The 22,774-nt window shown below is 57.7% G+C and overlaps 1 protein-coding gene across 1 annotated transcript in view; it reads right to left on the bottom strand.

The window, feature by feature from the left end:
- Window positions 1–8,513: 8,513 nt before the first annotated feature.
- Cdin1 (CDAN1 interacting nuclease 1) overlaps window positions 8,514–22,774 on the bottom strand; it is a 189,404-nt gene continuing 175,143 nt past the window's right edge. The window contains exon 11 of the mRNA XM_042687641.1: window positions 8,514–8,763. Coding sequence (XP_042543575.1) covers window positions 8,751–8,763 — 13 coding nt within the window. The 3' untranslated portion in view covers window positions 8,514–8,750. The remainder of the gene's footprint in view (window positions 8,764–22,774) is intronic.

Below are 22,774 nucleotides of genomic sequence, written 5' to 3'. Positions count from 1 at the left end.
GGGCTTCGGTGTTTTCTCTGGTTTTAAGCGACAGACAGTGTGGAAAGCAGGGGAGTGCCGCGCTGGGAGGTGGGGTGGAGGCGAGGGTCAACTCACCAGCCTTCCTTGAGTGTAGCCGCGAAGGAAGTGCACCTTCCCGGGCCCCGGTGCCGGCCCACGCCGGGAGCTCAGGGGCGGGCTCTGCAGAGGACTCGACAGTGCTGCGGGCGCATGCGCTGGGCCACGCAGGGCCGCGGTGCCGGCCCACGCCGGGAGCTCAGGGGCGGGCTCTGCACAGGACTCGACAGTGCTGCGGGCGCATGCGCCGGCCCACGCCGGGAGCTCAGGGGCGGGCTCTGCACAGGACTCGACAGTGCTGCGGGCGCATGCGCCGGCCCACGCCGGGAGCTCAGGGGCGGGCTCTGCACAGGACTCGACAGTGCTGCGGGCGCATGCGCCGGCCCACGCCGGGAGCTCAGGGGCTCTGCAGAGGACTCGACAGTGCTGCGGGCGCATGCGCCGGCCCACGCCGGGAGCTCAGGGGCTCTGCAGAGGACTCGACAGTGCTGCGGGCGCATGCGCTGGGCCACGCAGGGCCGCGGTGCCGGGCCCACGCCGGGAGCTCAGGGGCGGGCTCTGCACAGGACACGACAGTGCTGCGGGCGCATGCGCCGGCCCACGCCGGGAGCTCAGGGGCGGGCTCTGCACAGGACTCGACAGTGCTGCGGGCGCATGCGCTGGGCCACGCATCTCACTCAGGGCTCTCGGGAAGATGGAGACTGGTGAGGGCGGGTCATTAGCCTCAGCTACAGACGGGGCCTCCCCTCCGTAACCAACCGTTCTGGCGGTGCTGCGGCCTTGGCCTTGTGAGGCCCGGGCTGCTCCTCCATCCGGGCCTCCGGAGCCTCGTGCGTGCTCTCAGGACCTCCGGAGCCTCGTGCGCGCTCCATCAGGGGCCTCCGGAGCCTCGTGCGCGCGCTCCATCCGGGCCTCTGGAGCCTCGTGCGCGCTCCATCCGGGCCTCCGGAGCCTCGTGCGCGCTCTCAGGACCTCCGGAGGCTCGTGCGCGCTCCATCCGGGCCTCCGGAGCCTCGTGCGCGCGCTCCATCCGGGCCTCCGGAGCCTCGTGCGCGCTCCATCCGGGCCTCCAGAGCCACGTGCGCGCTCCATCCGGGCCTCCGGAGCCTCGTGCGCGCTCTCAGGACCTCCGGAGCCTCGTGCGCGCTCCATCCGGGCCTCCGGAGCCTCGTGCACGCGCTCCTCAGGGCCGGCTCCAGGTCCGGGCCGAGGACCAGCCGGGTTGGGAGGCGGCTGAGGCGCTCGACGGTTCAGACGGCGGCTTTTCCTCGCGCTAGACGAGGGGAGCGGCTGGGACTCGACCGCGCGGGCCTCGAGCCCTCGCTAGCTGAGGCCCGGCGGCCCGGGAGGGGCCCGAACTGAGGGAAGCGCCGCGGGCCGACGACTGCCGCGGGCCCTGGGACGGAGACGGCTCCGAGGCCTCGGTGAGACGCCGGGGCGGCGCCCCCGCCCCGCCCGAGGCCCCGCCTCCCGCGCGCCGGTGCGCTCCCGCGCAGGCGTGTCGTGCGCACGTGTGTTCGCGGGAGCAGGTGCGCACGGCGCGGGGGCGCGCGCGGGGCGGGCTCCAGCGCGGCCGGGGAGCGGGGGGGGGGGGGGCGGCGCGCGCCCTCCCCAGCCCCGGAGACCGTCCGGAACGCGCGTGGCCTTCCAGCCGCCCGCAGTCGGCGGGGCGCGGGCTCGGCGCGAGGTTTCCCAGGACGCGGTGGCGGCGGCCGCCGGGCGCGGACGGGTCCGGAGCGCGCGGGCGCCCAGGGGGGCGGGGGGCGGGCGGGCGCCCAGGGGGGCGGGCGCGGGGGGCGGGCGCGGGGGGCGGCGGGCGGGCGGGCGCGGGGGAGGGGCGGCGGGCGGGCGGGCGCGGGGGGCGGGCGCGGGGGGGCGGCGGGCGGGCGGGCGCCCAGGGGGGCGGGCGGGGGGCGGGCGCCCAGGGGGGCGGGCGGGGGGCGGGCGCCCAGGGCGGCGGGGGGCGGGCGGGGGCGGGGGGGCGGGCGCCCCGGGCGGGGGGCGGCGGGCGGGCGGGGGCGGGGGGGGCGCGGCGGGCGGGCGCCCAGGGCGGCGGGCGGGGGACGGGCGGCGGGGGAGGCGCGGGCGGCGGGGGAGGGGCGGCGGGCCGCGGCGTTTCTATGGCGACCCCGGGCGGAGGTCAGGCGGGGCTGCGCGGCCGCGGTCATTTATCAATGTCACCGCATAATGACTCTCCCCGCAGCCTATTGATGAGGATAATTACATTAGCGCGGCGGCTGATCAATGGGCCCGCGCGGGCCTCCCCCGACGGCGCCTCCGCGCGCGCGCGCCTCCACGCAGGGCGCGGTCCCGAGCAGCTGGAAAACCCCACGTCGATGCCGACAGACGAAGTGTCGGCCTCGCCCCGCGGACGGGGGGGGGGGGGGGGGCCGCTGGGCCGGGACCCCGGGCGCGCGGGGCCGCAGCACCTCCGGACTTGACGCCGCGCGTCCTCGGCCCCTGCCCGCGCCACCGCGTAGTCAAAGGCGCCCGCGTTTCCTGGTAAAGTGACCGCGGGGCCAGGTGCGGCCCCCTCCGTCGGGGAACATTCTAGACTCTGACCACATCTCCTGGAGCCTGTGGCTCTTTCGCAAGCCCTGCGGGCCGCGCGCGCTCGTGTGCGGGCCCCGCGGAGCCGCCCGGCCGGGCCGAGGACGGGGCGGCTGGCCGGCGGAGGAGCGGGAAGGGCCGCACCCCGGCGCCGCCCGCGCCTGCGCTCCGGGCGCCCAGTTCCCGCCACTGCCGCCTGCAGCGGCGGGGGCCGGCGCGGGATGAGGCGCTGCGGCCGCCCCGACCCCGCGGACCCCGGCCCCGCGCACGGCGCGTCCGGACCTCCGTGGAAACGGGCCACGCGCAGGCACCGGAGCCCCGCCGGGCGGGCGCAGGGGGCGGGCGGGTCTCGGCCCGGGGCCTTTCCCATGAGAGCGGAGTTCTTCGCCCGTCAGTGGCGCCGGACGGGCCCGGGCCGGACTGGCCGCGCGCGCTCGCTCTGGTCTGTCTGTCTGTCTGGCGCTCTCCCCCACTTCATGGTGAAACTCCCCGTTCTCTACGTCGCCTCTCTCGAGGCCTCGCGAGGTCGCTGCGGTGTCGGGGCGCGGGCTGCGGGGCCGCCCGGTGACTGGGGGATTTGGGGATCACGCGCCCCGGCGGACTAACGCGGACACGGGCGCGCGGACGACCCCACCCCCCCCCGCGCGGGCTCGAGGCAGGGGCGCGCGGGGACTCGAGCCCGGAACCCGGGGGGAGCTCCGGGCGCAGCGGGGTCCCCGCACCCTCGCGCACCGCCCGCGGCCCGCAGCTGCGGGAAGCGCGGTCCCCGCCGCCCGCTCGGCTGCGCGGCCACGGCGACGTCCCAGCGCCCCCTGCCGGACGGCGCGGGGAGCGGGGCGCGGGGCGGCGCTGAGGGGACCGGGCGCCCGCGCCCCTGACCCGCCGCCCTCACCCCCCCCCGCCGGGGTCCCCGTTCCCTCACCCCCCCCCGCCGGGGTCCCCGTCCCCTCACCCCCCCCCCCCGCCGGGGTCTCCGTCCCCTCACCCCCCCCCCCCCCGCCGCCGGGGTCCCCGTCCCCCTCACCCCCCCCCCCCCGCCGGGGTCCCCGTCCCCTCACCCCCCCCCCCGCCGCCGGGGTCCCCGTCCCCTCACCCCCCCCCGCCGGGGTCCCCGTCCCCTCACCCCCCCCCCCGCCGCCGGGGTCCCCGTCCCCTCACCCCCCCCCCCGCCCGGGTCCCCGTCCCCTCACCCCTCCCCCCCGCCGGGGTCCCCGTCCCCTCACCCCCCCCCCCGCCCGGGTCCCCGTCCCCTCACCCCCCCCCCCCCGCCCGGGTCCCCGTCCCCTCACCCCTCCCCCGCCCGGGTCCCCGTCCCCTCACCCCCCCCCCCCCGCCCGGGTCCCCGTCCCCTCACCCCCCCCCCGCCCGGGTCCCCGCGCCCCTCCCGCACACTAAGGATGTGAATGACCGCAGGTGCCGTGACCGCCAGAGCCCGCGTCCCGCACGCCTCCCCCCACGCTGGGGGTGAAAGTTGCTTGGGGAATTCGGAGCGGCAGAGACCACGTCCGTCCGTCTGTCCACACGTACGGGCCTCATCACTCGCGCGCCCTTCAGTTTCCAGTCTGGGGCAGGAGGAAGCCCGCGCCCGGCCCCGCCGGGTCCCCTGGAGCCTCCCCCGCCGCCAGGGCTTTAGCGGGGCGGGGCGGGGCGGGAGGGGGCTTGGCGGTGGACCCCGGCGGGCGCGGGCTGACAACGGGCCTGGCCGGGTTGGAGGGCGGAGGCTCGCGGCCTGGAAGCCGCTTGGGGCTGTCTGCTCCCCCGTGTGCGCAGCAAGGCCGCCTGCGTGTGCAGAGCACAGGCGCCCGCGTGTGCAGAGTCCCCTGGGTGTGCAGAGCAGAGACTCCCGCTTGTGCAGAGGCCCCGTATGTGCAGAGACCCCCGTATGTACAGAGGCCCCCGTGTGTGCAGAGACCCCCCCGCGTGTGCAGAGCAGAGTCCCCTGGGTGTGCAGAGACCCCCGCGTGTGCAGAGCAGAGTCCCCTGGGTGTGCAGAGACCCCCGCGTGTGCAGAGCAGAGTCCCCTGGGTGTGCAGAGACCCCCCGCGTGTGCAGAGCAGAGTTCCCTGGGTGTGCAGAGACCCCCGCGTGTGCAGAGCAGAGTTCCCTGGGTGTGCAGAGACCCCCGCGTGTGCAGAGCAGAGACCCCCGCGTGTGCAGAGCAGAGACCCCCGCGTGTGCAGAGCAGAGAACCCCGCGTGTGCAGAGCAGAGAACCCCGCGTGTGCAGAGCAGTTCCCTGGTTGTGCAGAGTCCGTGGTGTGTGCTGAGCCCCCCGCGTGTGCAGTCCCCCGCGTGTGCAGAGCAGAGCCCCCCGCGTGTGCAGTGAACCCCGCGTGTGCAGAGCAGAGCCCCCCGCGTGTGCAGTCCCCCGCGTGTGCAGAGCAGAGCCCCCCGCGTGTGCAGTCCCCCGCGTGTGCCTCCTCGTAGAGACGCGATCCCAGCAGCATCTGAGGCTGTGGACAAAATAACCCACGTGTGAAACTGCGCCCCACACCGCGGGCATAAGAGTGCAGGGAGGGGCGGGGTCCTGCTGAGTGGAACATGGAGCCCGGGTCAGTGGGGTGTCAGGGTGTCAGTGGGGTGTCAGTGGGTGTCGGTGGGACATCAGTAGGGTGTCAGGATGTCAGTGGGGTGTCAATGGGATGTCAGGGTGTCAGTGGGGTGTCAGTGGGCTGTCAGTGGGGTGTCAGTGGGGTGTCAGTGGGGTGTCAGTGGGGTGTCAGTAGGGTGTCAGTGAGGTGTCAGTGGGGTGTCAGTGGGATGTCAGTGGGGTGTCAATGGGATATCAGGGTGTCAGTGGGGTGTCAGTGGGGTGTCAGGATGTCAGTGGGGTGTCAGTGGGATGTCAGTGGGGTGTCAATGGGATATCAGGGTGTCAGTGGGTGTCAGTGGGGTGTCAGGCTGTCAGTGGGGTGTCAATGGGGTTATCATTGGGGTGTCAGTGGGGTGTCAGTGGGCTGTCAGTGGGCTCTCAGTGGGGTGTCAGGCTGTCAGTGGGGTGTCAATGGGGTTATCATTGGGGTGTCAGGGTGTCAGTGGGGTGTCAGTGGGGTGTCAGTGGGGTATTAGGCTGTCAGTGGGATGTCAGTGGGGTGTCAGGGTGTCAGTGGGATGTCAGTGGGGTGTCAGGCTCTCAGTGGTGTGTCAGTGGGATGTCAGTGGGTGTCAGTGGGATGTCGGGGTGTCATTGGGGTGTCAGGGTGTCAGTGGGGTGTCAGTGGGGTGTCAGTGGGATGTCAATGGGGTGTCAGGGTGTCAGTGGGGTGTCAGGGTGTCAGTGGGGATGTGTTGGTGCCACCACTTCCTGTTTTTCTGGAAGGATGGATCCTGAGGGGAGGCATGTGCTGGGCTTGTGTTTGTCCCCAAGGAAGCCTTGAGGCAGCGTGTGTGGCACCCAGGGTGGCCAAAGGTGAGCGGGTCTTTCTGTGAGTTCGTGCTGAGGAGGAGCAAAGCCCCCCCCCCCCCCCCCCCCCCCCCCGGCGTCCTGCGTGCACCTGGGCTGGGCTCAGTGACCCGGAGACCCCGGGACCCGGGCTCGGCCTGGCCTCCCGCAGGCGCCCGGCTGTGGCCACAGCCACCAGGGGAGCGTCCCTCCCTCCCTCCCCCTCCTTTCCCTCCCTCCCCCTCCTTTCCCTCCCTCCTCTCTCCTTCCCCCTCCTTCCCCTTCCCCCTCCCTGCCATGTCTCTCCTCCTCCCCCTCCCTATCTATTCCCCTCCCTCCCCATTCCTTCCCCCTCTCCCCCTCCTCTCTCCCTCCCCCTTCCCCTCCTTCCCCCTTCCACTTCCTCCCCCTCCCTCCCTCTTCCCCTCCCTCTCCCTCCCCACCCCCTTCCCGTTCCCTTCCCCTTTCATCCCCCTCCCCCCTTCCCCTCCCCCTTCCAGTTCCCTTCCCTTTCCCCTCCCCTTCCGCCCAGCCACCCAACCCTCTCTCTGAGCTGGTCCTGGGCACACAGAAGCCTCATGGAACATGTGGGGATTGTTTTCCAGTTCTGTGCTACTCAGGTAGGGACAGAGGCAAGAAAGAAACAACAAACGTCCCTTAGTTATAGGAAATTCTGAAGCAAACACAGCAGGCATTTGATTTGTTCAGCCTAACAAAGGAAGCATCCCAGTTGGCATTAATGCTTTTTTCCTTTACCAGTGACCCCCCTTTGTGATGTTTCCACTTTTAGTCCTTTTCATGAATGTAGTAAATGGTTCATAAACAATGAGTGGTAGGTTGTTCGAACAGGTGTGGCCCGGCTGGGCTCGGGAGACAAATGGAAGCACAACAAACAGCAAGATGAGTGTTATGGCCTTGTTTGCCTCTGCCAGACCCTGGTGATTATGATCACAAATGGTGTTCATTTGTGCGTCCAGACAGACACCAAGCCTGCCATGGCCCACTGGCACCTAGACTGAAAGTCCCCGAGGACTCAGGAGAGACACCAGGGTGCCGGTCAGAGCAGCACACAGTTAGCCGGTCTCCTCTGTAAAACAGTACAGCGCAGTGGAGGAAATAGCTCTCTTCTTAGGATCCACACAAACTTCCTTGGCCATCTCACATGACCATGGGGAGAAACATCCCTTTCAAACTTATCTCTTTCAAAGTTCAGGCTTGAACTCAGAGCTTGGGTGCTGTCCCTGAGCTGCTTTTGCTCAACACTAATACTCTATCACTTGGGCCACAGCGCTATGTCTAGTTTTTTGGGGGGTAATTTATTGGAAATAAGAGGAGTCTTTCCTGCCTGGGCTGGCTTTGACCCACAATCCTCAGATCTCAGCCTCCTGAGGAGCTAGGATTACAGGTGTGTCCACCAGTGCATGGCTACCTTTCAACTTCTTAAAACAAATCAGTAAGAAGGTGGTGAGGGGCTGGGAAGGTGGCTCAGTGGTAGAGTGCTTGCCTCACATACATGAAGTCCTGGGTTTGATTCTCAGCACCACATAAACAGAAAAAGCCAGAAGTGGTGTTGTGGCTTGAGTGGTAGAGTGCTAGCCTTGAGCTGAAGAGCTAAGGGACAGCACCCAGGTCTAGAGTTCAAGCCCCATGACTGAAAAAAAGAAAGATATTGTCTTGGAGCTCCAGTGGCGCTAATCAATTAGCATGCAATGCTAATAAGAAGGTGGCGGCCAGAACTGCCTGTGTAGAGCATGTACAGGTTTAAGCAATGAAGGCAGGAGAGCTGTGGTTTCAAATGTTACCCTACAGTCAGACTCACTGGGTCTAAATGAGAGCTTGGCTGCTAAACCCTACATGAGCGTAGGCAAAGTAATGCTTCAACATTTCTCACAGGAATTTTACATGATTATTGCAGAATGAAACATCTCAATACTTGGTACTGGGTGACTTTCTGTAAATGCTAATTGTGTTTATATAATTTCATTGTGTTTGTTTATTTTTTTGGTTGGTCGTGGGGCTTGAACTCTGGGCCTGGGCACTGTCCCTCAGCTCTTCAGCTAAAGGCGAGCACTCTACCACTTGAGCTACAGTGCCACTTCCGGTTTTCTGGTGGTTTTATTGGAGATAGGAGTCTCTCGGTCTCTCCTGCCCGGGCTGGCTTTGAACTGCGATCCTCAGATCTCAGCCTCCTGAGTAGCTAGGATTACAGGCGTGAGCCACCAGCGCCCCGCTCATTGTGTTTATTTTTGATGATAGGCACAGAACCCAGGGCAGTAGTGAAGTCTCTACCACTGAACTATACCCCTAGTCATTACTACTACTACTATCATCGTGTCTGATTATTTGGGTCAGTCAGCACACTGCTGCTGTCCCAGCTTAGACAGGACCACATGTGGAAAACCTATGACACTTAGACAAGTTCTACTTTCATTATTTCATATGTAGGTTGCTGAATGACGTACTGAATATAGACTGCTGTTTTGCATATAAAACTTTATTTTGGGGGCTGGCTGCTTTTTCTTTCAGGAGTTGTTGTCTTTCCAACTCTATCTTCAGGGACAGGCACTGGTCAGCTAAGTGGCACCATTAATAGAAGCATCCGTTTTAGAAGTTCTTCTGGAAACACAGTGAGTGAGAAGGAGGTGTAGCCAGGGCTGAAGATGCCTGATGAGGAGGGCGAGTGAGTGATGGTAATTGGCAAGGAGGAACGCTTGAAGATCTGTGGAGCTCGAGCTTGCTCCAGGCAGAATGCCAGGCAGCAACTACAAACAGCACCTGCAGAGGCAAGAAAACCCATCGGCCAGGCCTCTTCACTGCCCGAAAGCCTCGGCGAGGGCGTAGAGGGTGGAACCATTCCTTAGGTGTCTGTTCTGTCCCTGGAGAGTGCACGCCACTGAGAGAATGGGTTAGGGATGATGCCAGAAATATAGCCCTGGGCCTAGCTACTTAGCAGTCCAAAAACAACACAAAAAAGGTACAATAAATAAGAACAGTCATTCAGTTTCAACATGTTCATGGAATCAGATCACTCAAGAATGCCTCTTCAAAGCAATGGCCAATAAACTTACGTGGAAATGCTCAACATCTCTAGATGGCCATAAGTAGCTCAAAAGATTCCACCTCACCCCAGTAAGACTGGTCAGCATCAAGAATAGGAACGTCGCTGGCGGGGATGTGGGAGAAAAGGAGCCCAAGGGCACTGTGGGTGGGAGCGTCAATGAGGGCAGCCTGAGGGCAGCCACACTGGACGACTGGAGGTTCCTGGAAAAAACGAGACACAGCCCTTCCCTGTGACCCAGCCGTCCCATGCCTGGGACGCAGTCAGGATGCAGTGAAGACACTGTATACAGTGGAATTTTACTCAACTATCAGAATAGTATGCCATTTGCAGGAAATCGATGACTCTAGAAAATTGTCAGGCTCAGAGAGAAAAACAGCACGTGTTTGCTCTCATCTGTGGGAATTAGATCTAATATACAGACATACAGGACAACAACTGCAGGATCACACACACACACACACACACACACACACAGGACAGTGTGTGCGTGCCAGGAGTCTGACGTCGCACCTCCTCTGAACAACTAACAAACCCTTCAACAGTATGAATATTAGGAATCTAAAAAATGTTCATGGAGGGGAGGAAACCAGACACGCGAACAGAAGGAGCAAAGGTGAGCAACGGCAGTGATTGTATGCAATGCACACCACGTGGTGACTGAAGTGTGTAACCTGAGGGGAGAAGGATGGAAGAGGCGACGCTGACCAAGATGTGCTGTTCTCATAACCCGATGAGTGGAATTAAAACCCCTGTGTACAACTATTCAACAGTACGTCAGCAGACCTTTGGAAAGAACCTCTTCAATGCTTTAGACTGAAGCATGAAACTTTATTCACGTTTGTGTCATTGGCGATCTGTGACTAGGGCTGCACACCCACACCAACAACCAACAGAATATACCCATGGCTCCTGGCTCCAGGAAATGATCAGCTTAATTACCAAAATCACTTTAATGCCGGTACCATTGTGAGCACAACTGTTCTGAGGACACTTTCCACTGACATTTAACACGTGCAGCTGTCACGTCTAAGACAACCAGCAAATTACATCAGCTCCAATCAGTGGACAAGCCGGCTATCACGGTTGCTTGACTGAGCACCAAGCCATTGGTTGCTTTGTAAACTGAAATGCTGAGATAAGAAGAAATGGAACCCCTCTGTCTCCTGAGTTGCTTCAATGTGAGCATTTTCTATAAAATGGGTATATTAATATTTTGTCCGCACATATCAGTGTAAAGATGAGAAATAATTCCTAAAATATCTCACAGGCAGTAACGAAGGGCTGCTATTATTTATGATTACTGTTCGTTAAAAGTTCAGGTTACGCTGAAGAAATCAAGCAATCCTGTATAGGTCTATTTGGATCTAAAAACTTCTTCAGTCATGTTTCAGTGAATCAACTAAAGAATAACAGCAAGAAGTTAAACTAGACATTCAAGTTGTCGAGCTGACTGCTTATTTTGTACCATCAAGCCTTTAGCTTGCTGTGTCTTAGGGAACATTTTTTCAGTCATCAGCTGGTGTAGCGGACATTCTGCAGCTCATGATGGGGGTGGGAGGGTAGGAGGAGGGACCTCTCATGACATGCAAACAAAGGGGAGGTAGTGCTCGCCGGTGGCCGAAAGCCTGCATGCTAGGAATCCTGGCAGTGCCAGGACCCGGGCAAGTGGCCGGTGGGCTAGGCATGTACCCATGCACTTGTTCTCACAACCTCCATCCGCCTTCTGACGCACCAATGTTTGAGCTGCGGCTTGGGGAGTCTGGACTTTAGCCGTTCTTCCTGGAAAGAAGGGCTCCTGGGAGAGGAGAGGAGCACGGGTCTAGATGGCCGGGAGGCAGCGCAGTCAGAGCAGGTGCGTGGCACGCAGCCAGCTCCGTGTCCTCAGCCCGCGTCACCACTGCGGCCAAGAGGAAAGTCGCAGCTGCAGCTCGCACAGTCACCACGTGGGGATGAAGCACGGGGAGGCTCAGGCCGGAGCCACGTGGCTGCCTTGTCTTGTGACCGGCAGCACGCGTGCAGGGCGTGGGTGCATCAGAGAGAAGCACGCTGCTTATTTTGAAGCAAATTATTATGAAACGACTATGCTTGAAAACATTTCTGAATTTCAGTTTGAAGCGAAGTCATTTGAGTTTGAAGCATATGCCTTTGCGAAGTGGTTGCCAAAAATATATAAAAAAAGAAACTCAACCAGACCAGACAAGTTCATTTTGGCACTGGCTATCTGTGGGTCTGTTGTCTGGAGGTGCCCTGCGCGAGGCACCCCTGCCGCAGGCTCCGCTCCCCTGGCCTGGGGCAGCACGCACGCCTCTTCACCGCATAAACCCAAGAGCAAACTGGAGTGATGGTTCCAGTCGGTGCAAATGAATTGCATCTGCAAAACTTCAGTAACGTCATAGCAAGGAATTCCAACACCGATGACAGTGAGCGAGCACAGTGCTATGCTGGAGTCTGGAATACCTGAAGGATGAGAATATCTGAAGAGAACCTACCTGTGGGCAATAGAGCTCCGAGAACTGCACACCATTAACGTTTCACCTACATGCTCTTTAAATTAAGCTTTTAAGGGCAACTCATCACATATTTTTTCCTATCTTGGAGGTAAACGTGGGATTCTTTCCTTAACAGGGTGTTTTATTTAAATGGTGAGCACGCGGACATGGTAAGAAACTCAACCCACCAAGTACCAAGAAATGCCGCTTCCTCCCCTCCCCGGGCCGCAGCGCAGCACTTCTCCTTCCGCCGCAGTCAGGAGCATTTCCAGGAAACCATTCTCTTCTCTTTCCTTCCACAGAACACGTCTATGTTGTTATGGAAGTAATAGCATATCCGGGTCACAGTAAAAAACAGGAAGCATACTCAGGTGGAACCCTGGAGCTCATTCCTCTACAGAGAAATCTCCAGAAAGTACACAAATTACACAGGAACACTTCCAATACAAAGCTGGTGTATGCGTATAGCTATTAGGCCTTTAACCTCAGAGAGAAGATGGGTGAGTAGCTACTTGAATTCGGAAGGAAGAGGCCACAGGAGAGCCCCAGAGATGCAGCCAGGACCAGGCAGGGCGTGCTGAGCACGGTGACCTCCCCGCCTCCCCTCCGCCTCTCCGCTAGAGACACCAGACACGCAGAGGCCCGGAGCCGGCACGCACTCCACTGGTGGGATGGAGGGCGGAGAGGAACGGGTGGGGGGGACTGGGCCGGTCAGTGCATGCCCCACACCATGCTGTGCATGAGCACACAGGAACCCCCTACCCTGTTCTTCAGAAGGGGGGGTGCGCTGCGTGGATGAAACATCGTTTAATTGGTTTTCTATTGCTCAACACTTAAGATTGATCTCCTGTCTTTTGTGAATACAAACACTGCAGCAAATATGCTTGTACATATGTCTTCATGCATGTGTGCACCATGAGCTGCGGTACGAGCTCCTGAGACAGACTGCGTCTCCATGCGTTTAGAAGGTTGAGCTGGGCTTTTACCAACAGAACACAGTGGAATCGCGCTCACCTTTGAGTTCAGCTGCCACCTTGGTCATGAGCTCTTTTTGTCACCGCCCACCCCACCCCATAGAATGTCTAATTTCCTTCTCAATTTTTAGAACGGAAGCATCATGTGGAAGTTAAGAAAAGCGCATGAGGGCAGAGCTGGTGACCTGTGCTGGGGCCTGGGCTCCTGTGGCCGCGGTGAGTTTTCCTGACGACTCTGCTGGACTGGTGCCAGTCTGGGCCTTCTCGTTGTCTCGGATTTGTCTCTTTTGGAATTTCATGTGAGTGGAACCCTAAGGAGAAAGCTGGGGGATGGATGCTGCGGAGACGCTCGGGTAGAGAGCACCTGCTTGGAGAGCAGGCCTCCGGGTGTGTTTGCGAGGGGCCGGGGAGAGCACTCACTGAGGGGGAGGGCCAGACCTGAATGTGGGCAGCCCCAACCTAGAGGCTGGAGATCCTGCCAGGAGAGAGAGAGAGGAGAGAGAGCACCAGCTAGCTTGAGCTTTCTCCCCTCTCCCTCCCCCTCTGTCCCTCTGCTCCCTGACCTCCATGATGTGAGTCGCTCCTCACTACCATGCCTCAAGGCCACAGTGGACAGAAAGCTCTGAAACCCTAATTCCTCCCCTTTAACATCGCTAGCAGTCACTGCTTTCTGTTTGGCTGAATCGGATCAGAAGCCGGAGAGCCGGGGAATCTATGAAATTTTACCCAGAAGTCAGTTCAGTGCCTGGGGGCACAGAGCAGGGCAGAACCTGAGCAGAGCACACCTGCCTACTCCCACAGCTCTGGTGCACGGGCAGTGTACACCAATAAAATACACACCATGACAGATCTGTGTGCTGTACACAATGTACACACCATCTGCCTATCAGCCATCTACGTCTCCACAGTCAAGCAACAAGCACATCAGCCACTGGGCCGAGGCTCCAGGGCCCCTGGCTGCGTCCCGCAGTCCAGCCACCGCGGCTGGCTGCTGTGATGGCAGCAGGAAAGGCAGTTTGGCTTGGCTTCTCCTCTTCCACGTGGCTTTGCTTGGTCTTGCCTTGCTGATTTGTTCGGAAGGAACCATGTACTCCTCGGTCTGGGGACACGTGTGCCCACTGGTGACGGGAGACCCCCAGGAGTGTGGGGAGGGTACACTTTCTTTTTCCACAACAGCTGCTGTGCGTCCGGCTCTGTCAGGTCATATGCTGCTGCCGTCCAGTTGTGCACGATCCTTTCCTTACGCACCAGCTCCTCATGCACACGCATGGATCCATGCCTGGGGGGATGTTTGAAGGCACCTCGTATACTTCATTTACACTAACATTTCCCCAAGATTTTGACGGAGGTTACTTCAAAAGCATCCTTGTAGGGTGTTTACCTTATATTAGGTTCAATGCAAAAAAATGTAATTTATTTCCAGTTGATGACTTGCAAATGCTTTAGACAGTGGAGTTGGGACGCGATTTCAGCCCTGAGAGCGTCTGGACAGATCCAGTGTGATGATTACTCAGAATCCGCAGTCGATCTGGTTTGTGACTAACCATTCTTTCTAACAGAATTCTTGACTTTTACTCTGGCTAATCCTGCATTGTGTCCAACTATAACAAGTCCAGTTAATGTGCTAATGTTTCTAGAGAGCTCTTCTTTTTTTTCTGGATAAAGTGCTAAGCAGGCTAAGCACAGCAGCAGGCAGCGAGAGTGAGAGCCTCTGTCCCTCCGTCCGATGGGTCACTTGGCTTGCTGTTGCACAGCGGGTGACGGGCCTTCAGGAAGACGGGCCTGCCCTGCTCTCATCTGCGCTGGCTGTAAACGCAGCTGGACAACGCTGCCGCACGCTCCTCATTCTTGAGACTGGAGATCGGATACAGGAGCCCATGATGGAAAAGAATAGTGCCATTCTTGATTAAAATAGAGTTTCTTTGCTTGGTGACCGGAGAGAGGCGTCAACCAAATAGCCAGAAGTTCTCCTTTCCTTTCTTTTGCTGTTTCTTCTTCTTACTAAATGACTTTGACAATCGGTGTTTTGCTGCCTATGAAAGTTTTCATACTTTCTCAGTGACTAGAAACACTAATTGTGAGTGTAGTGAAACAGTTTGTTTGGCCTTTGTTTTTATTGTTTTCTATTGTTTTGAAACAAGCAACCCAGGTTAGCCTTGAACTTGTTTTTCTTTGGTCGGTTGTGGAGCTTGAACTCAGAGTCTGGGTGTGTCCCTACATCTCTCTGCTCAAGGCTAGCGCTCTACCACTTTGAGCCACAGCACCACTTCTGGTTTCCTGGTCCAGGCTGGCTTTGAATGTTGATCCTCAGATCTCAGCCTCCTGAGTAGCTAGGATTACAGGCATGAGCCACCAGCGCCTGGCTCTAGCCTTGAACTCTTGATCCTCTTGCCTCATCCTCCTGGGATTTCAGGCTTGTGATACATGATTGCTTTTCTTCTCTAAGGCAGAAGAGCTTTGTGCTAGGTGTGTTTGCCTTTGCAAGTCCTGATGACACCTGCCATTTAGTTCTAAGTGTTTAGACTTACTCTACATCACTTGTGATAATACACATTTATCAGAAATGACTTGAAGTTTCTTGAGCTTCTGAGAATCCAGGTCAGTCTTTGATGTGAAACTGATGCACCTCCAGTGTCCATCAGACTCATCTGTAGCCACACGGGGTGGACTTAGATAGTTTTAAGACTGGGAGAGTTCAGCTGAAGAGAAGGTGTTTGACGAATTCCCCTCCGTCTGTCCCCTGGAGCATGATGGAAAGCAATGAGTAGGAAAATGCCTTCTGTCCAGCAAAGATCCCGTGGGGGACACAGCAGCCTCTCCAGGATGCGTCTGTGTGTGATGGTCCTACCTGTGTCAGGTCCCCTCCACAGGCTAAGAAGATCCACGGTCAAATTACTCCCCTAGCAGCAGCAATTACTTTTATACCCAGCTATCTACAACCCTGGTAAAAAGTAGTAATTCAATACCTACACTCATTGAGTTTAGTGTTTTATCTGTTGGAATGGTGCCCATTTAAATATTAATTCTGGGGCGTCTATCAGATCTTAATTTCCCATAAATATTCTATTACTCCAACACTCATCCATGGGAGAATATAAAGGGGGTCTTTTTGGATTTTCCTTGAGATTCTTATTCTCAGAGTAGCGAGTTTCTACATGGAAGAAAAGTAAGTCAGACAATCTGGACTTATTTGGGAAGTTTTCTTTTACGTATCAGGGCCTCATTATCTCATTCATTGTGGCATAGCACAAGGGAAGCGGTCCTGTGTTACTCGTGTCTGAGCAAAGCAATCACCTAGTCCCTCTGGCTTGGTAGGACATTGAGCTTGTCCTGTCCATGTCCTGGCCCTTCCCTCACTGCCCATCGGATGCCCAGGCACCACGACAAACTGCAGAGCCATTATTCACTGTATGGAGTGTATTTAGAGGAATCGAGGAGGAGGAAGGTGATATGAATATCAAAGGCTTTAGTGAGATGCTAAAAAAAAAACCCAGCGGAAAAAGGCCTTCAGATCTTTCTGGCTACAGAAATGAGGAGTACATTATGGCGTTTGCTATGTTGTTGGGGGAATCGGAGCAACAGCAACAAGTCAAGGCCTGCTTCCATCTCCTTGACTCTAAGAAGCATTAAGTGAGGCACGGGACGTTTTGCTGCTTATACACTCTCTCTCCTTCACTACATTGAACAATTCCAAGGAAGTCTCTGGCAAAAACATGGTTCCATTTTAAGTGGATTCCCCTCTTTGCTTCCTGGCATTGAACTTGGGGCTCTGCCTGGCCAGGCGGGGCCACCACGGGCCCTGGGTGTGGACCTGCGTTCTGAAGGTGGTTTCCAGCCGAGGCCCTGGCTGGGTCCCGGGTGGCTGCGATGGTCCCGCACGCCTGTGTCTCCTGCCGAAGTGGGGTCGGTTGGCCCGGAAGTGTCTGACGTAAGCAGTGCCAGGGGACAGCCGCGCTGCGCCCACTCCGCCCCGCCCCGTGCGCATCCTGGTGCGCTGACCCTCGGGCCGGCGGGCGGAGCTGTGTCCCCTCGCCTGGGGAAGCAGGTCTACACCCGGACCCGGCCTTGAGCCACAAGGGCACTGTCCAGGCTGGGAGCGGCTGGCCCGAGCAGAAGGCGCCAGTCTGGCATGTCCACGTGGGAGGCCAGGCACACAGAGGCCCCGCATGCTACATCATGGGCCCTGAGCCCGGGCCTGGACCCTGCCCTCAGGCCCCAGTCCTGGTGTTCTCTGGAAAGGGCCTCCCAGGGCAGAGGGGCCTCCCCTCCTCCTGACACCCTGCGCTCGCCCCTCCCTCGGGTGCTGCTTCCGGGGTGTCTGTGACACAGGTGCCACGTGCCCCAGCCAGGGCCGAGAGGGAACCCGGAAAACAAACGGAGCAGACGAGGGCTGGCGTGGAGCCATGCCACACCCACAACACAGCCAGAACATGGCCACAACACAGCCAGGACAGGACCACGCACGGCCAGGACACAGCCGGGACATGCCGCGCCCACAACACGGCCGGGACACGGCCAGGACACGGCTGGAACACACCATGGCCAGGACACAGCCAGGACACAGCCACAGCATGGCCAGGACATGGCCACAGCATGGCCAAGACACAGCCGGAACATGCCACGGCCAGGACACATCCACAGCCAGGACACAGCTGGAACATGGCACGGCCAGGACATAGCTGAGACATGGCCTGGCCAACCTTGGCTGGGCCAGACGTCTGTGCCACTGGAGTAGCCCACTGAAGGCTTGTTGAAGGGAAGGAGTGGAACTCATCATCTGACTGACACGGGTGGGCAGGCGCAGGGCCCCTGCACGGAGGCCAAGCCCACGCAGGGGGAAGCGTCCTTTCCTGAGGCTCAGCAATGGGGACGTGGTTTGGCTCCCCCGCAGGTCCGCTTACACGGTAACCCAGTGCCCAAGCACGGCTCGCTCTTCCCTAGCATCTGGCATCCACCCCTGGGGCCCCAGTGCGTGTGGGCCATGAGGCTCCCGACATGGGCCAGCACCAGTCCAGCACATGCAGCCAGCACGCAGCCCGCATGCAACCAACACGCGGCCAACAGGCAGCCCACACGCGGCCGACACATGGCTAACATGTGGCCAACACTCGGCCGGCATGTGACCAACACAGAGCCAACACGTGGCCAACACGCGGCCAATACACGGCCAACATGCGACCAATATGGGGCCAACACGCAGCCAGCAAGAGGCCAATACACTGCCGGCACATGGCCTGCACGCGGCCCGCATGCGGCCAACACATGGCCGACACGCGGCCAGCACGAGGCCAATACACTGCCAGCACAAGGCCCGCATGCGGTCGAGCGGCCCACCCCAGTGTCAACCTGGCTCTGGTCCATGCGACCGCCCAGAGGGCCCGCTTTCCTCTGGATAGACCGAGGCTCGCGGTGACAGAGCGGCGGCTCTTCCGGGACACCTATGTCTCCCGACAGCCCCTGGCCCACCCCGCACCACCAGCGCAGCCAAGTGCTTCAGGAAGCTGTTTGTCCTGAATTGAAAGTCAGACTGGCTATTTTATGGCTACTTTTTCTCTGACAAAACACAAGGAGACTCGGCCTTTGTCACTGCAGGTAATTCATGGAATGGCCAAATGAAGCCACTTGTTAGTCCTGAGGGAGGACATCTTAGGCAGACAGGGAGACGGCCAGGCAGCTGGGGTAGGCGGGGAGACTCATGGAAAGGCCTCAACAGGGGCAAAATGAGAACCACCGCCCGCCACGGGCCTCGCGCAGGGCTTCACACTGCACGTGCAGCTACGACCGCTCGGGAAGCCAGCGCTTCAAGATGGACGGGGTCTGGCACGGCGTGCGGTCTTCAGGAGGCAGAGATGAACACTTGCTGAACAGGCTCTGAGGAGCAGACTCGCCACAGCCTGAAGGAGGCAACAGTCTAAACCTCACTCCCTATCCAATTCCTCTCTTTCCTTCTTTCCTTTTTTTTTTGGCGGTCATGGGTCTTGAATTCTGGGCCTGAGCGCTGTCCCTCAGCTCTTCAGCTCATAGGCGAGCACTCTACCACTTGAGCCACAGCGCCACTTCCAGTTCTTTGGTGGTTTATTGGAGAGATAAGAGTCTCACGGTCTTTCTTGCGTGGGCTGTCTCTGAACCACGATCCTCAGATCTCAGCCTCCTGAGTAGCTAGGTTTACAGGCGTGAGCCACCAGTGCCCAGCTATTCCAGTTTCTCCCACATTTTTCTTCTCCAAGTGTATGCTGGTGATGTTACTAATGAGTACTAAATGAATCAGCCAGGCATCTGACATTTTAGATAAAAGGTTATCTTGAAAGAAGGCAATAACCACATGTTCCTTTTTTGTTGGTGATACAGGGGTTTGAATTCAGGTCCACCTGCTCCCCTAAGCAGGCACTCTACCACTGGAACTTCTCTGTCAGCCAGCTTTTCTGTTGGTTATTTTCAAAGTAAGATATTGCTTTATGCTCAGGCTGCCTGTAGTGCAATGCCCCTTGTGCTTTCCTCTAGCTCTGGGATGAGGTGTGTGCCACAGAGCCCAGCCCTTGGTTGGGATGGGGTCTTGTGAACTTGGGATCCTGGCTTCACCTGCTCAGGCAGCTGGGATCCTGGGCTTCACCCCTCAGGCAGCTGGGATCCTGGGCTTCACCCACTCAGGCATCTGGGATCCTGACCTCCACCATCGGGCAGCTTGGATCCTGGGCTTCCTTGAGACTAGTGCTCTACCACTTTGAGTCACAGCTCCACTTCCAGCCTTCTGGTGGTTAACTGGACCTGAGAGTTTCACAGACTTTGTTGCCTTGGCTGGCTCTGAACTGGATTATAGGTGTGAGCCTCCGGCGCCCAGCTAAAAAATATTTGAAAAGTTCTTTCTTTGCTTAAGATAATTCACTCTCTCAATCTCATTCAAGTTATCTACCTGTGGGTGGAAATTTTGCCCAAATACCATCTCTCCTTTTCCTTCTTAGCTAGAGATGGCCAGTGGGCAGCAAGCTCAGTCTCCAGTTGATCCAGGTTGATCTGGTCAGTACGAGCATTCACAGCCCCCAGCTGCCTTCTCGTACTGATCCACAGTTTCATTCAGCATTTTTACTTTTGCGTGTGATCTGAATCTGTTCTGTCTGCTCAGCCTAACCTGATCTTGGACATCAGAATCAAAATAAAGAGTAACTAGGAGCCAGCAGATGGCACCAGGGAAATCGGAGGAGACACTTTTGGACTGTAGTTGTGTCCTGCTGTGACATAGGTAATGCTACCGCCTGCTGAGGGATTGGCAAACCCCAGGTGAAAATTACTGTACACCAGGGCCCCGGCTCCTCAGAAGCTCAGTCCAAGGAGAGAAGCCATGACTTTATCTCAAGGCCTCTGTAGCTGCTTTGAAACAGAATTCTTGGGGGCCGCGTCCGCCTGAGCTTGGAGCAGTTCCACTTTTCAGTCCATGGTCCAAGGTAATGTCTAGAAATCCACTTCTTGTTGAGTCTGAGGGAGAAATGAGCTACTGGAAGGCGTGAGGCCCTGCGGGACCCCAGCTCAGGCACCGGCCCCAGTCTCATCCCCACTGCCCTGCAGAAAGGCTCACCCTGACCCAGAAGGAATTCCTCCTCCAGAGGAGAGCAGAGGAGCTTTGCTTCCGTGTTCAGAGGGAGGACCTCTGTGTGGATGGCCACGTTCACAGTGGGGCCTGGTGGCCCAATCATGTGTGGAAACATTGGGGGAAAGGAGCTGGTGTTCTAAGGCGCACGCACGAAGCACGGACACAGATCCCGTCATCAGATAATGGAACACTCCGGCACGCCGGCGTGCCGCGCACACGTCTGCGGTTTGGAAGATTACCTTTCAACGTGGACTTACTGTGCAATCGGAAATGAGCTGAAACCCCTATTTCTACCCCTTTCCTGCTTGGGTGGACTAGATGCCGCCGGCACCGGCAGCGGAGAAAATAACAGCAGGGTTAACTGTTCGTGCAAGGTAATAATAGTCTTTAACAGAGGAAGAGTAATTACCTTTGTCTAGATTTCGTTGCTGTAAAATGTAATAAAACAGAGTGCAGCGTCTCCCACAGACATGCCCTGCGCTGCCCCACTGAAGCCCGCGCTGGAGACTCTGAAACGCCTTTGATCACAAGCTAAAGTCACGACATGATTTGGAAGCATCCATTCCTGTTGGGCAGATGTCCAGGTGCACCTGACAGCTTTCAGGCTGGGGCCGTTAGGCGAGAAATCTCAGAGCCATGGGAGTTTCCAGCCCAGGAGATCATGGAGCGCTCCTGGAGCCTGGGGATGGCAGGTGGGGACCAACCTGCCAGGGCTTCATCTGGAAATGTAGGCCCTGGAGCAGCGGCAGCCAGGGTGCTGAAAGGCAACGGCTCGTGTGCAGAACCCCAAGCTAGTGGTGCAGCTGGGGGGCAGGAACAGCACTGGCACAGGGGAGGGGCCGTCCACGGCGCTGGCTCCGCCCACATGACTATAAATAAAGAGGTGAAGGTCTCAAAAGGAAGTGACTCTCTGCATTCTAAGTCAAAACAGAAGGGGGAGAGAAGGAGGGGTGCGCTGTGCACACTGTGGCACAACACTTTAAAGATGCCTGGGGGTCAACTTGGACAATAACCTCCGTTTCTAGAAGAGAAGGGTGCTGTTTTCTCGGGACAGATGCCGTGTTTGCAACAGGAGGCCTCCGAGCGCTCTCCTCTTCCCAGCAGGAGCGAAGACACACACATCCACTGGCTGTCTCGACCTTCCTTTCAAAGCCTCGCGCTTGCAAGCGCACGCGCACATGCGCGTGCACAGAAGCCGCTGAAGAAACTAGTCACCTTCACACAATTCTTACTCGGCTTCTACAGGAACGGGTGGAAAATGATGAGCCAGGAAAGCCGCGGCTTAACCACCCGCTCATCTGACCGCTTAACTCACTGACTCTGCGTGAGTAAATAAGTTATTAGTTTTGACATAACCGGTGGTTTATTTTCCCATCCACTGCTGTTCTTTGTTACATGTTCTATTCATACCACATGTTATTGCTCTTTATAATTATCGTGCAACATGGCAACTGCACACGCTGCCTCCTACCCCACTGGGATAAACACTGTGGGTGAGGGACCGGAAGAACTTGCCTTTGACTCAAAGTTTACTCCTACTGCTTTCTGTACAATAAGAAAGATTTTCCACCGATGCCATTCACAAGACTAACCGTATGTTTTAATGACTGTGGGCCACTCCGAATAGCACTTTATCCAGGAACTTCAAATGCCAATTTGTTTTCTACTGAGAGGTGTGCGTTCAAGCCTATGAGATGAACAGCTGGTTAATCTTTTAAGCTAGTACTCGAGATTTAAAAAAAAAAAAAACAACTGAATCTAAAAGCAAAATACAGCATTTATTCTGCCGTTCTTTGAAATTCCTCTTCTTTAGGCTGGCTGCCTGTTCAGCTATTTACTAATGTCATGTTTCTGCTTTGGAAAATAGGGTCTGTAAGCTCCCATGTCAAGGAGCACCGGCATCTTCTACATCATGCTGTTGACTCTGAAACCCATTACTCATGGAAAGAAAGTTGAGTTCCCAGCATCTTTGTGATGGAAACATTAGAAATTAGTAAGTTCTAGCATGAAAAAGTATACCTAATAGATAGTTTTATGTGTTCTAATCATAAGGAAAACATCAGTCGAAGGATAGACATAGTTCAAAGCACTGTATCATAAAGCAAAGAAAATTGACAGAATAATGTGGAAGTTTTGACATGTTCTACTTACTGAAGAGAAAAACATCTTACATCATCAAAGGCACAGAGCTACCGGGCTGCTGCAGGACCGCTGCCCGGAAACTCCTGGGAGCCAGATGGTTTCAGGAATGTGCAGTTCATGTATACGAATATGTATGTACATATACATGTATACATACATACATATATATATATATATATACGAATTGATAAGGATGTGGGTCTGGTGGAATTGTGGTGGTGGAATTCTGGAGAGTTCTAGGTAGATGTCACCAGGGCATACTTTGAAGGCGGGACAGCAGTGGCCGAGTCGCCTTCAACAGCTCTCGCGGCGCATGTAGATTCCCCAAGTGCATGCTGTGATTCGATGTGAGTCCAACAGAGCCACTCCGGGTTTAAGTCATGCGCGCACACGCTCATTCTCTACACAGGGAAAACCTGGAAGCTTCTTTGACCTTTCAAGGAGGCCTGCGCACACGCGCACGCGTGTGGTGAACAGTAGTTACTAAGAAGAGTAAATTGTGGTTGTGGCTGAATCTTGAACGCTCTTCCTGAAA

This window comes from Dipodomys spectabilis, unplaced genomic scaffold (genome assembly GCF_019054845.1).
Source record: "Dipodomys spectabilis isolate Male_0828 unplaced genomic scaffold, ASM1905484v1 ptg000108l, whole genome shotgun sequence".
In the NCBI taxonomy this organism is placed as follows: domain Eukaryota; kingdom Metazoa; phylum Chordata; class Mammalia; order Rodentia; family Heteromyidae; genus Dipodomys; species Dipodomys spectabilis.
Note: the sequence above shows the minus strand (reverse complement) of the source record. Positions and strands in the feature narration are given on the sequence as shown.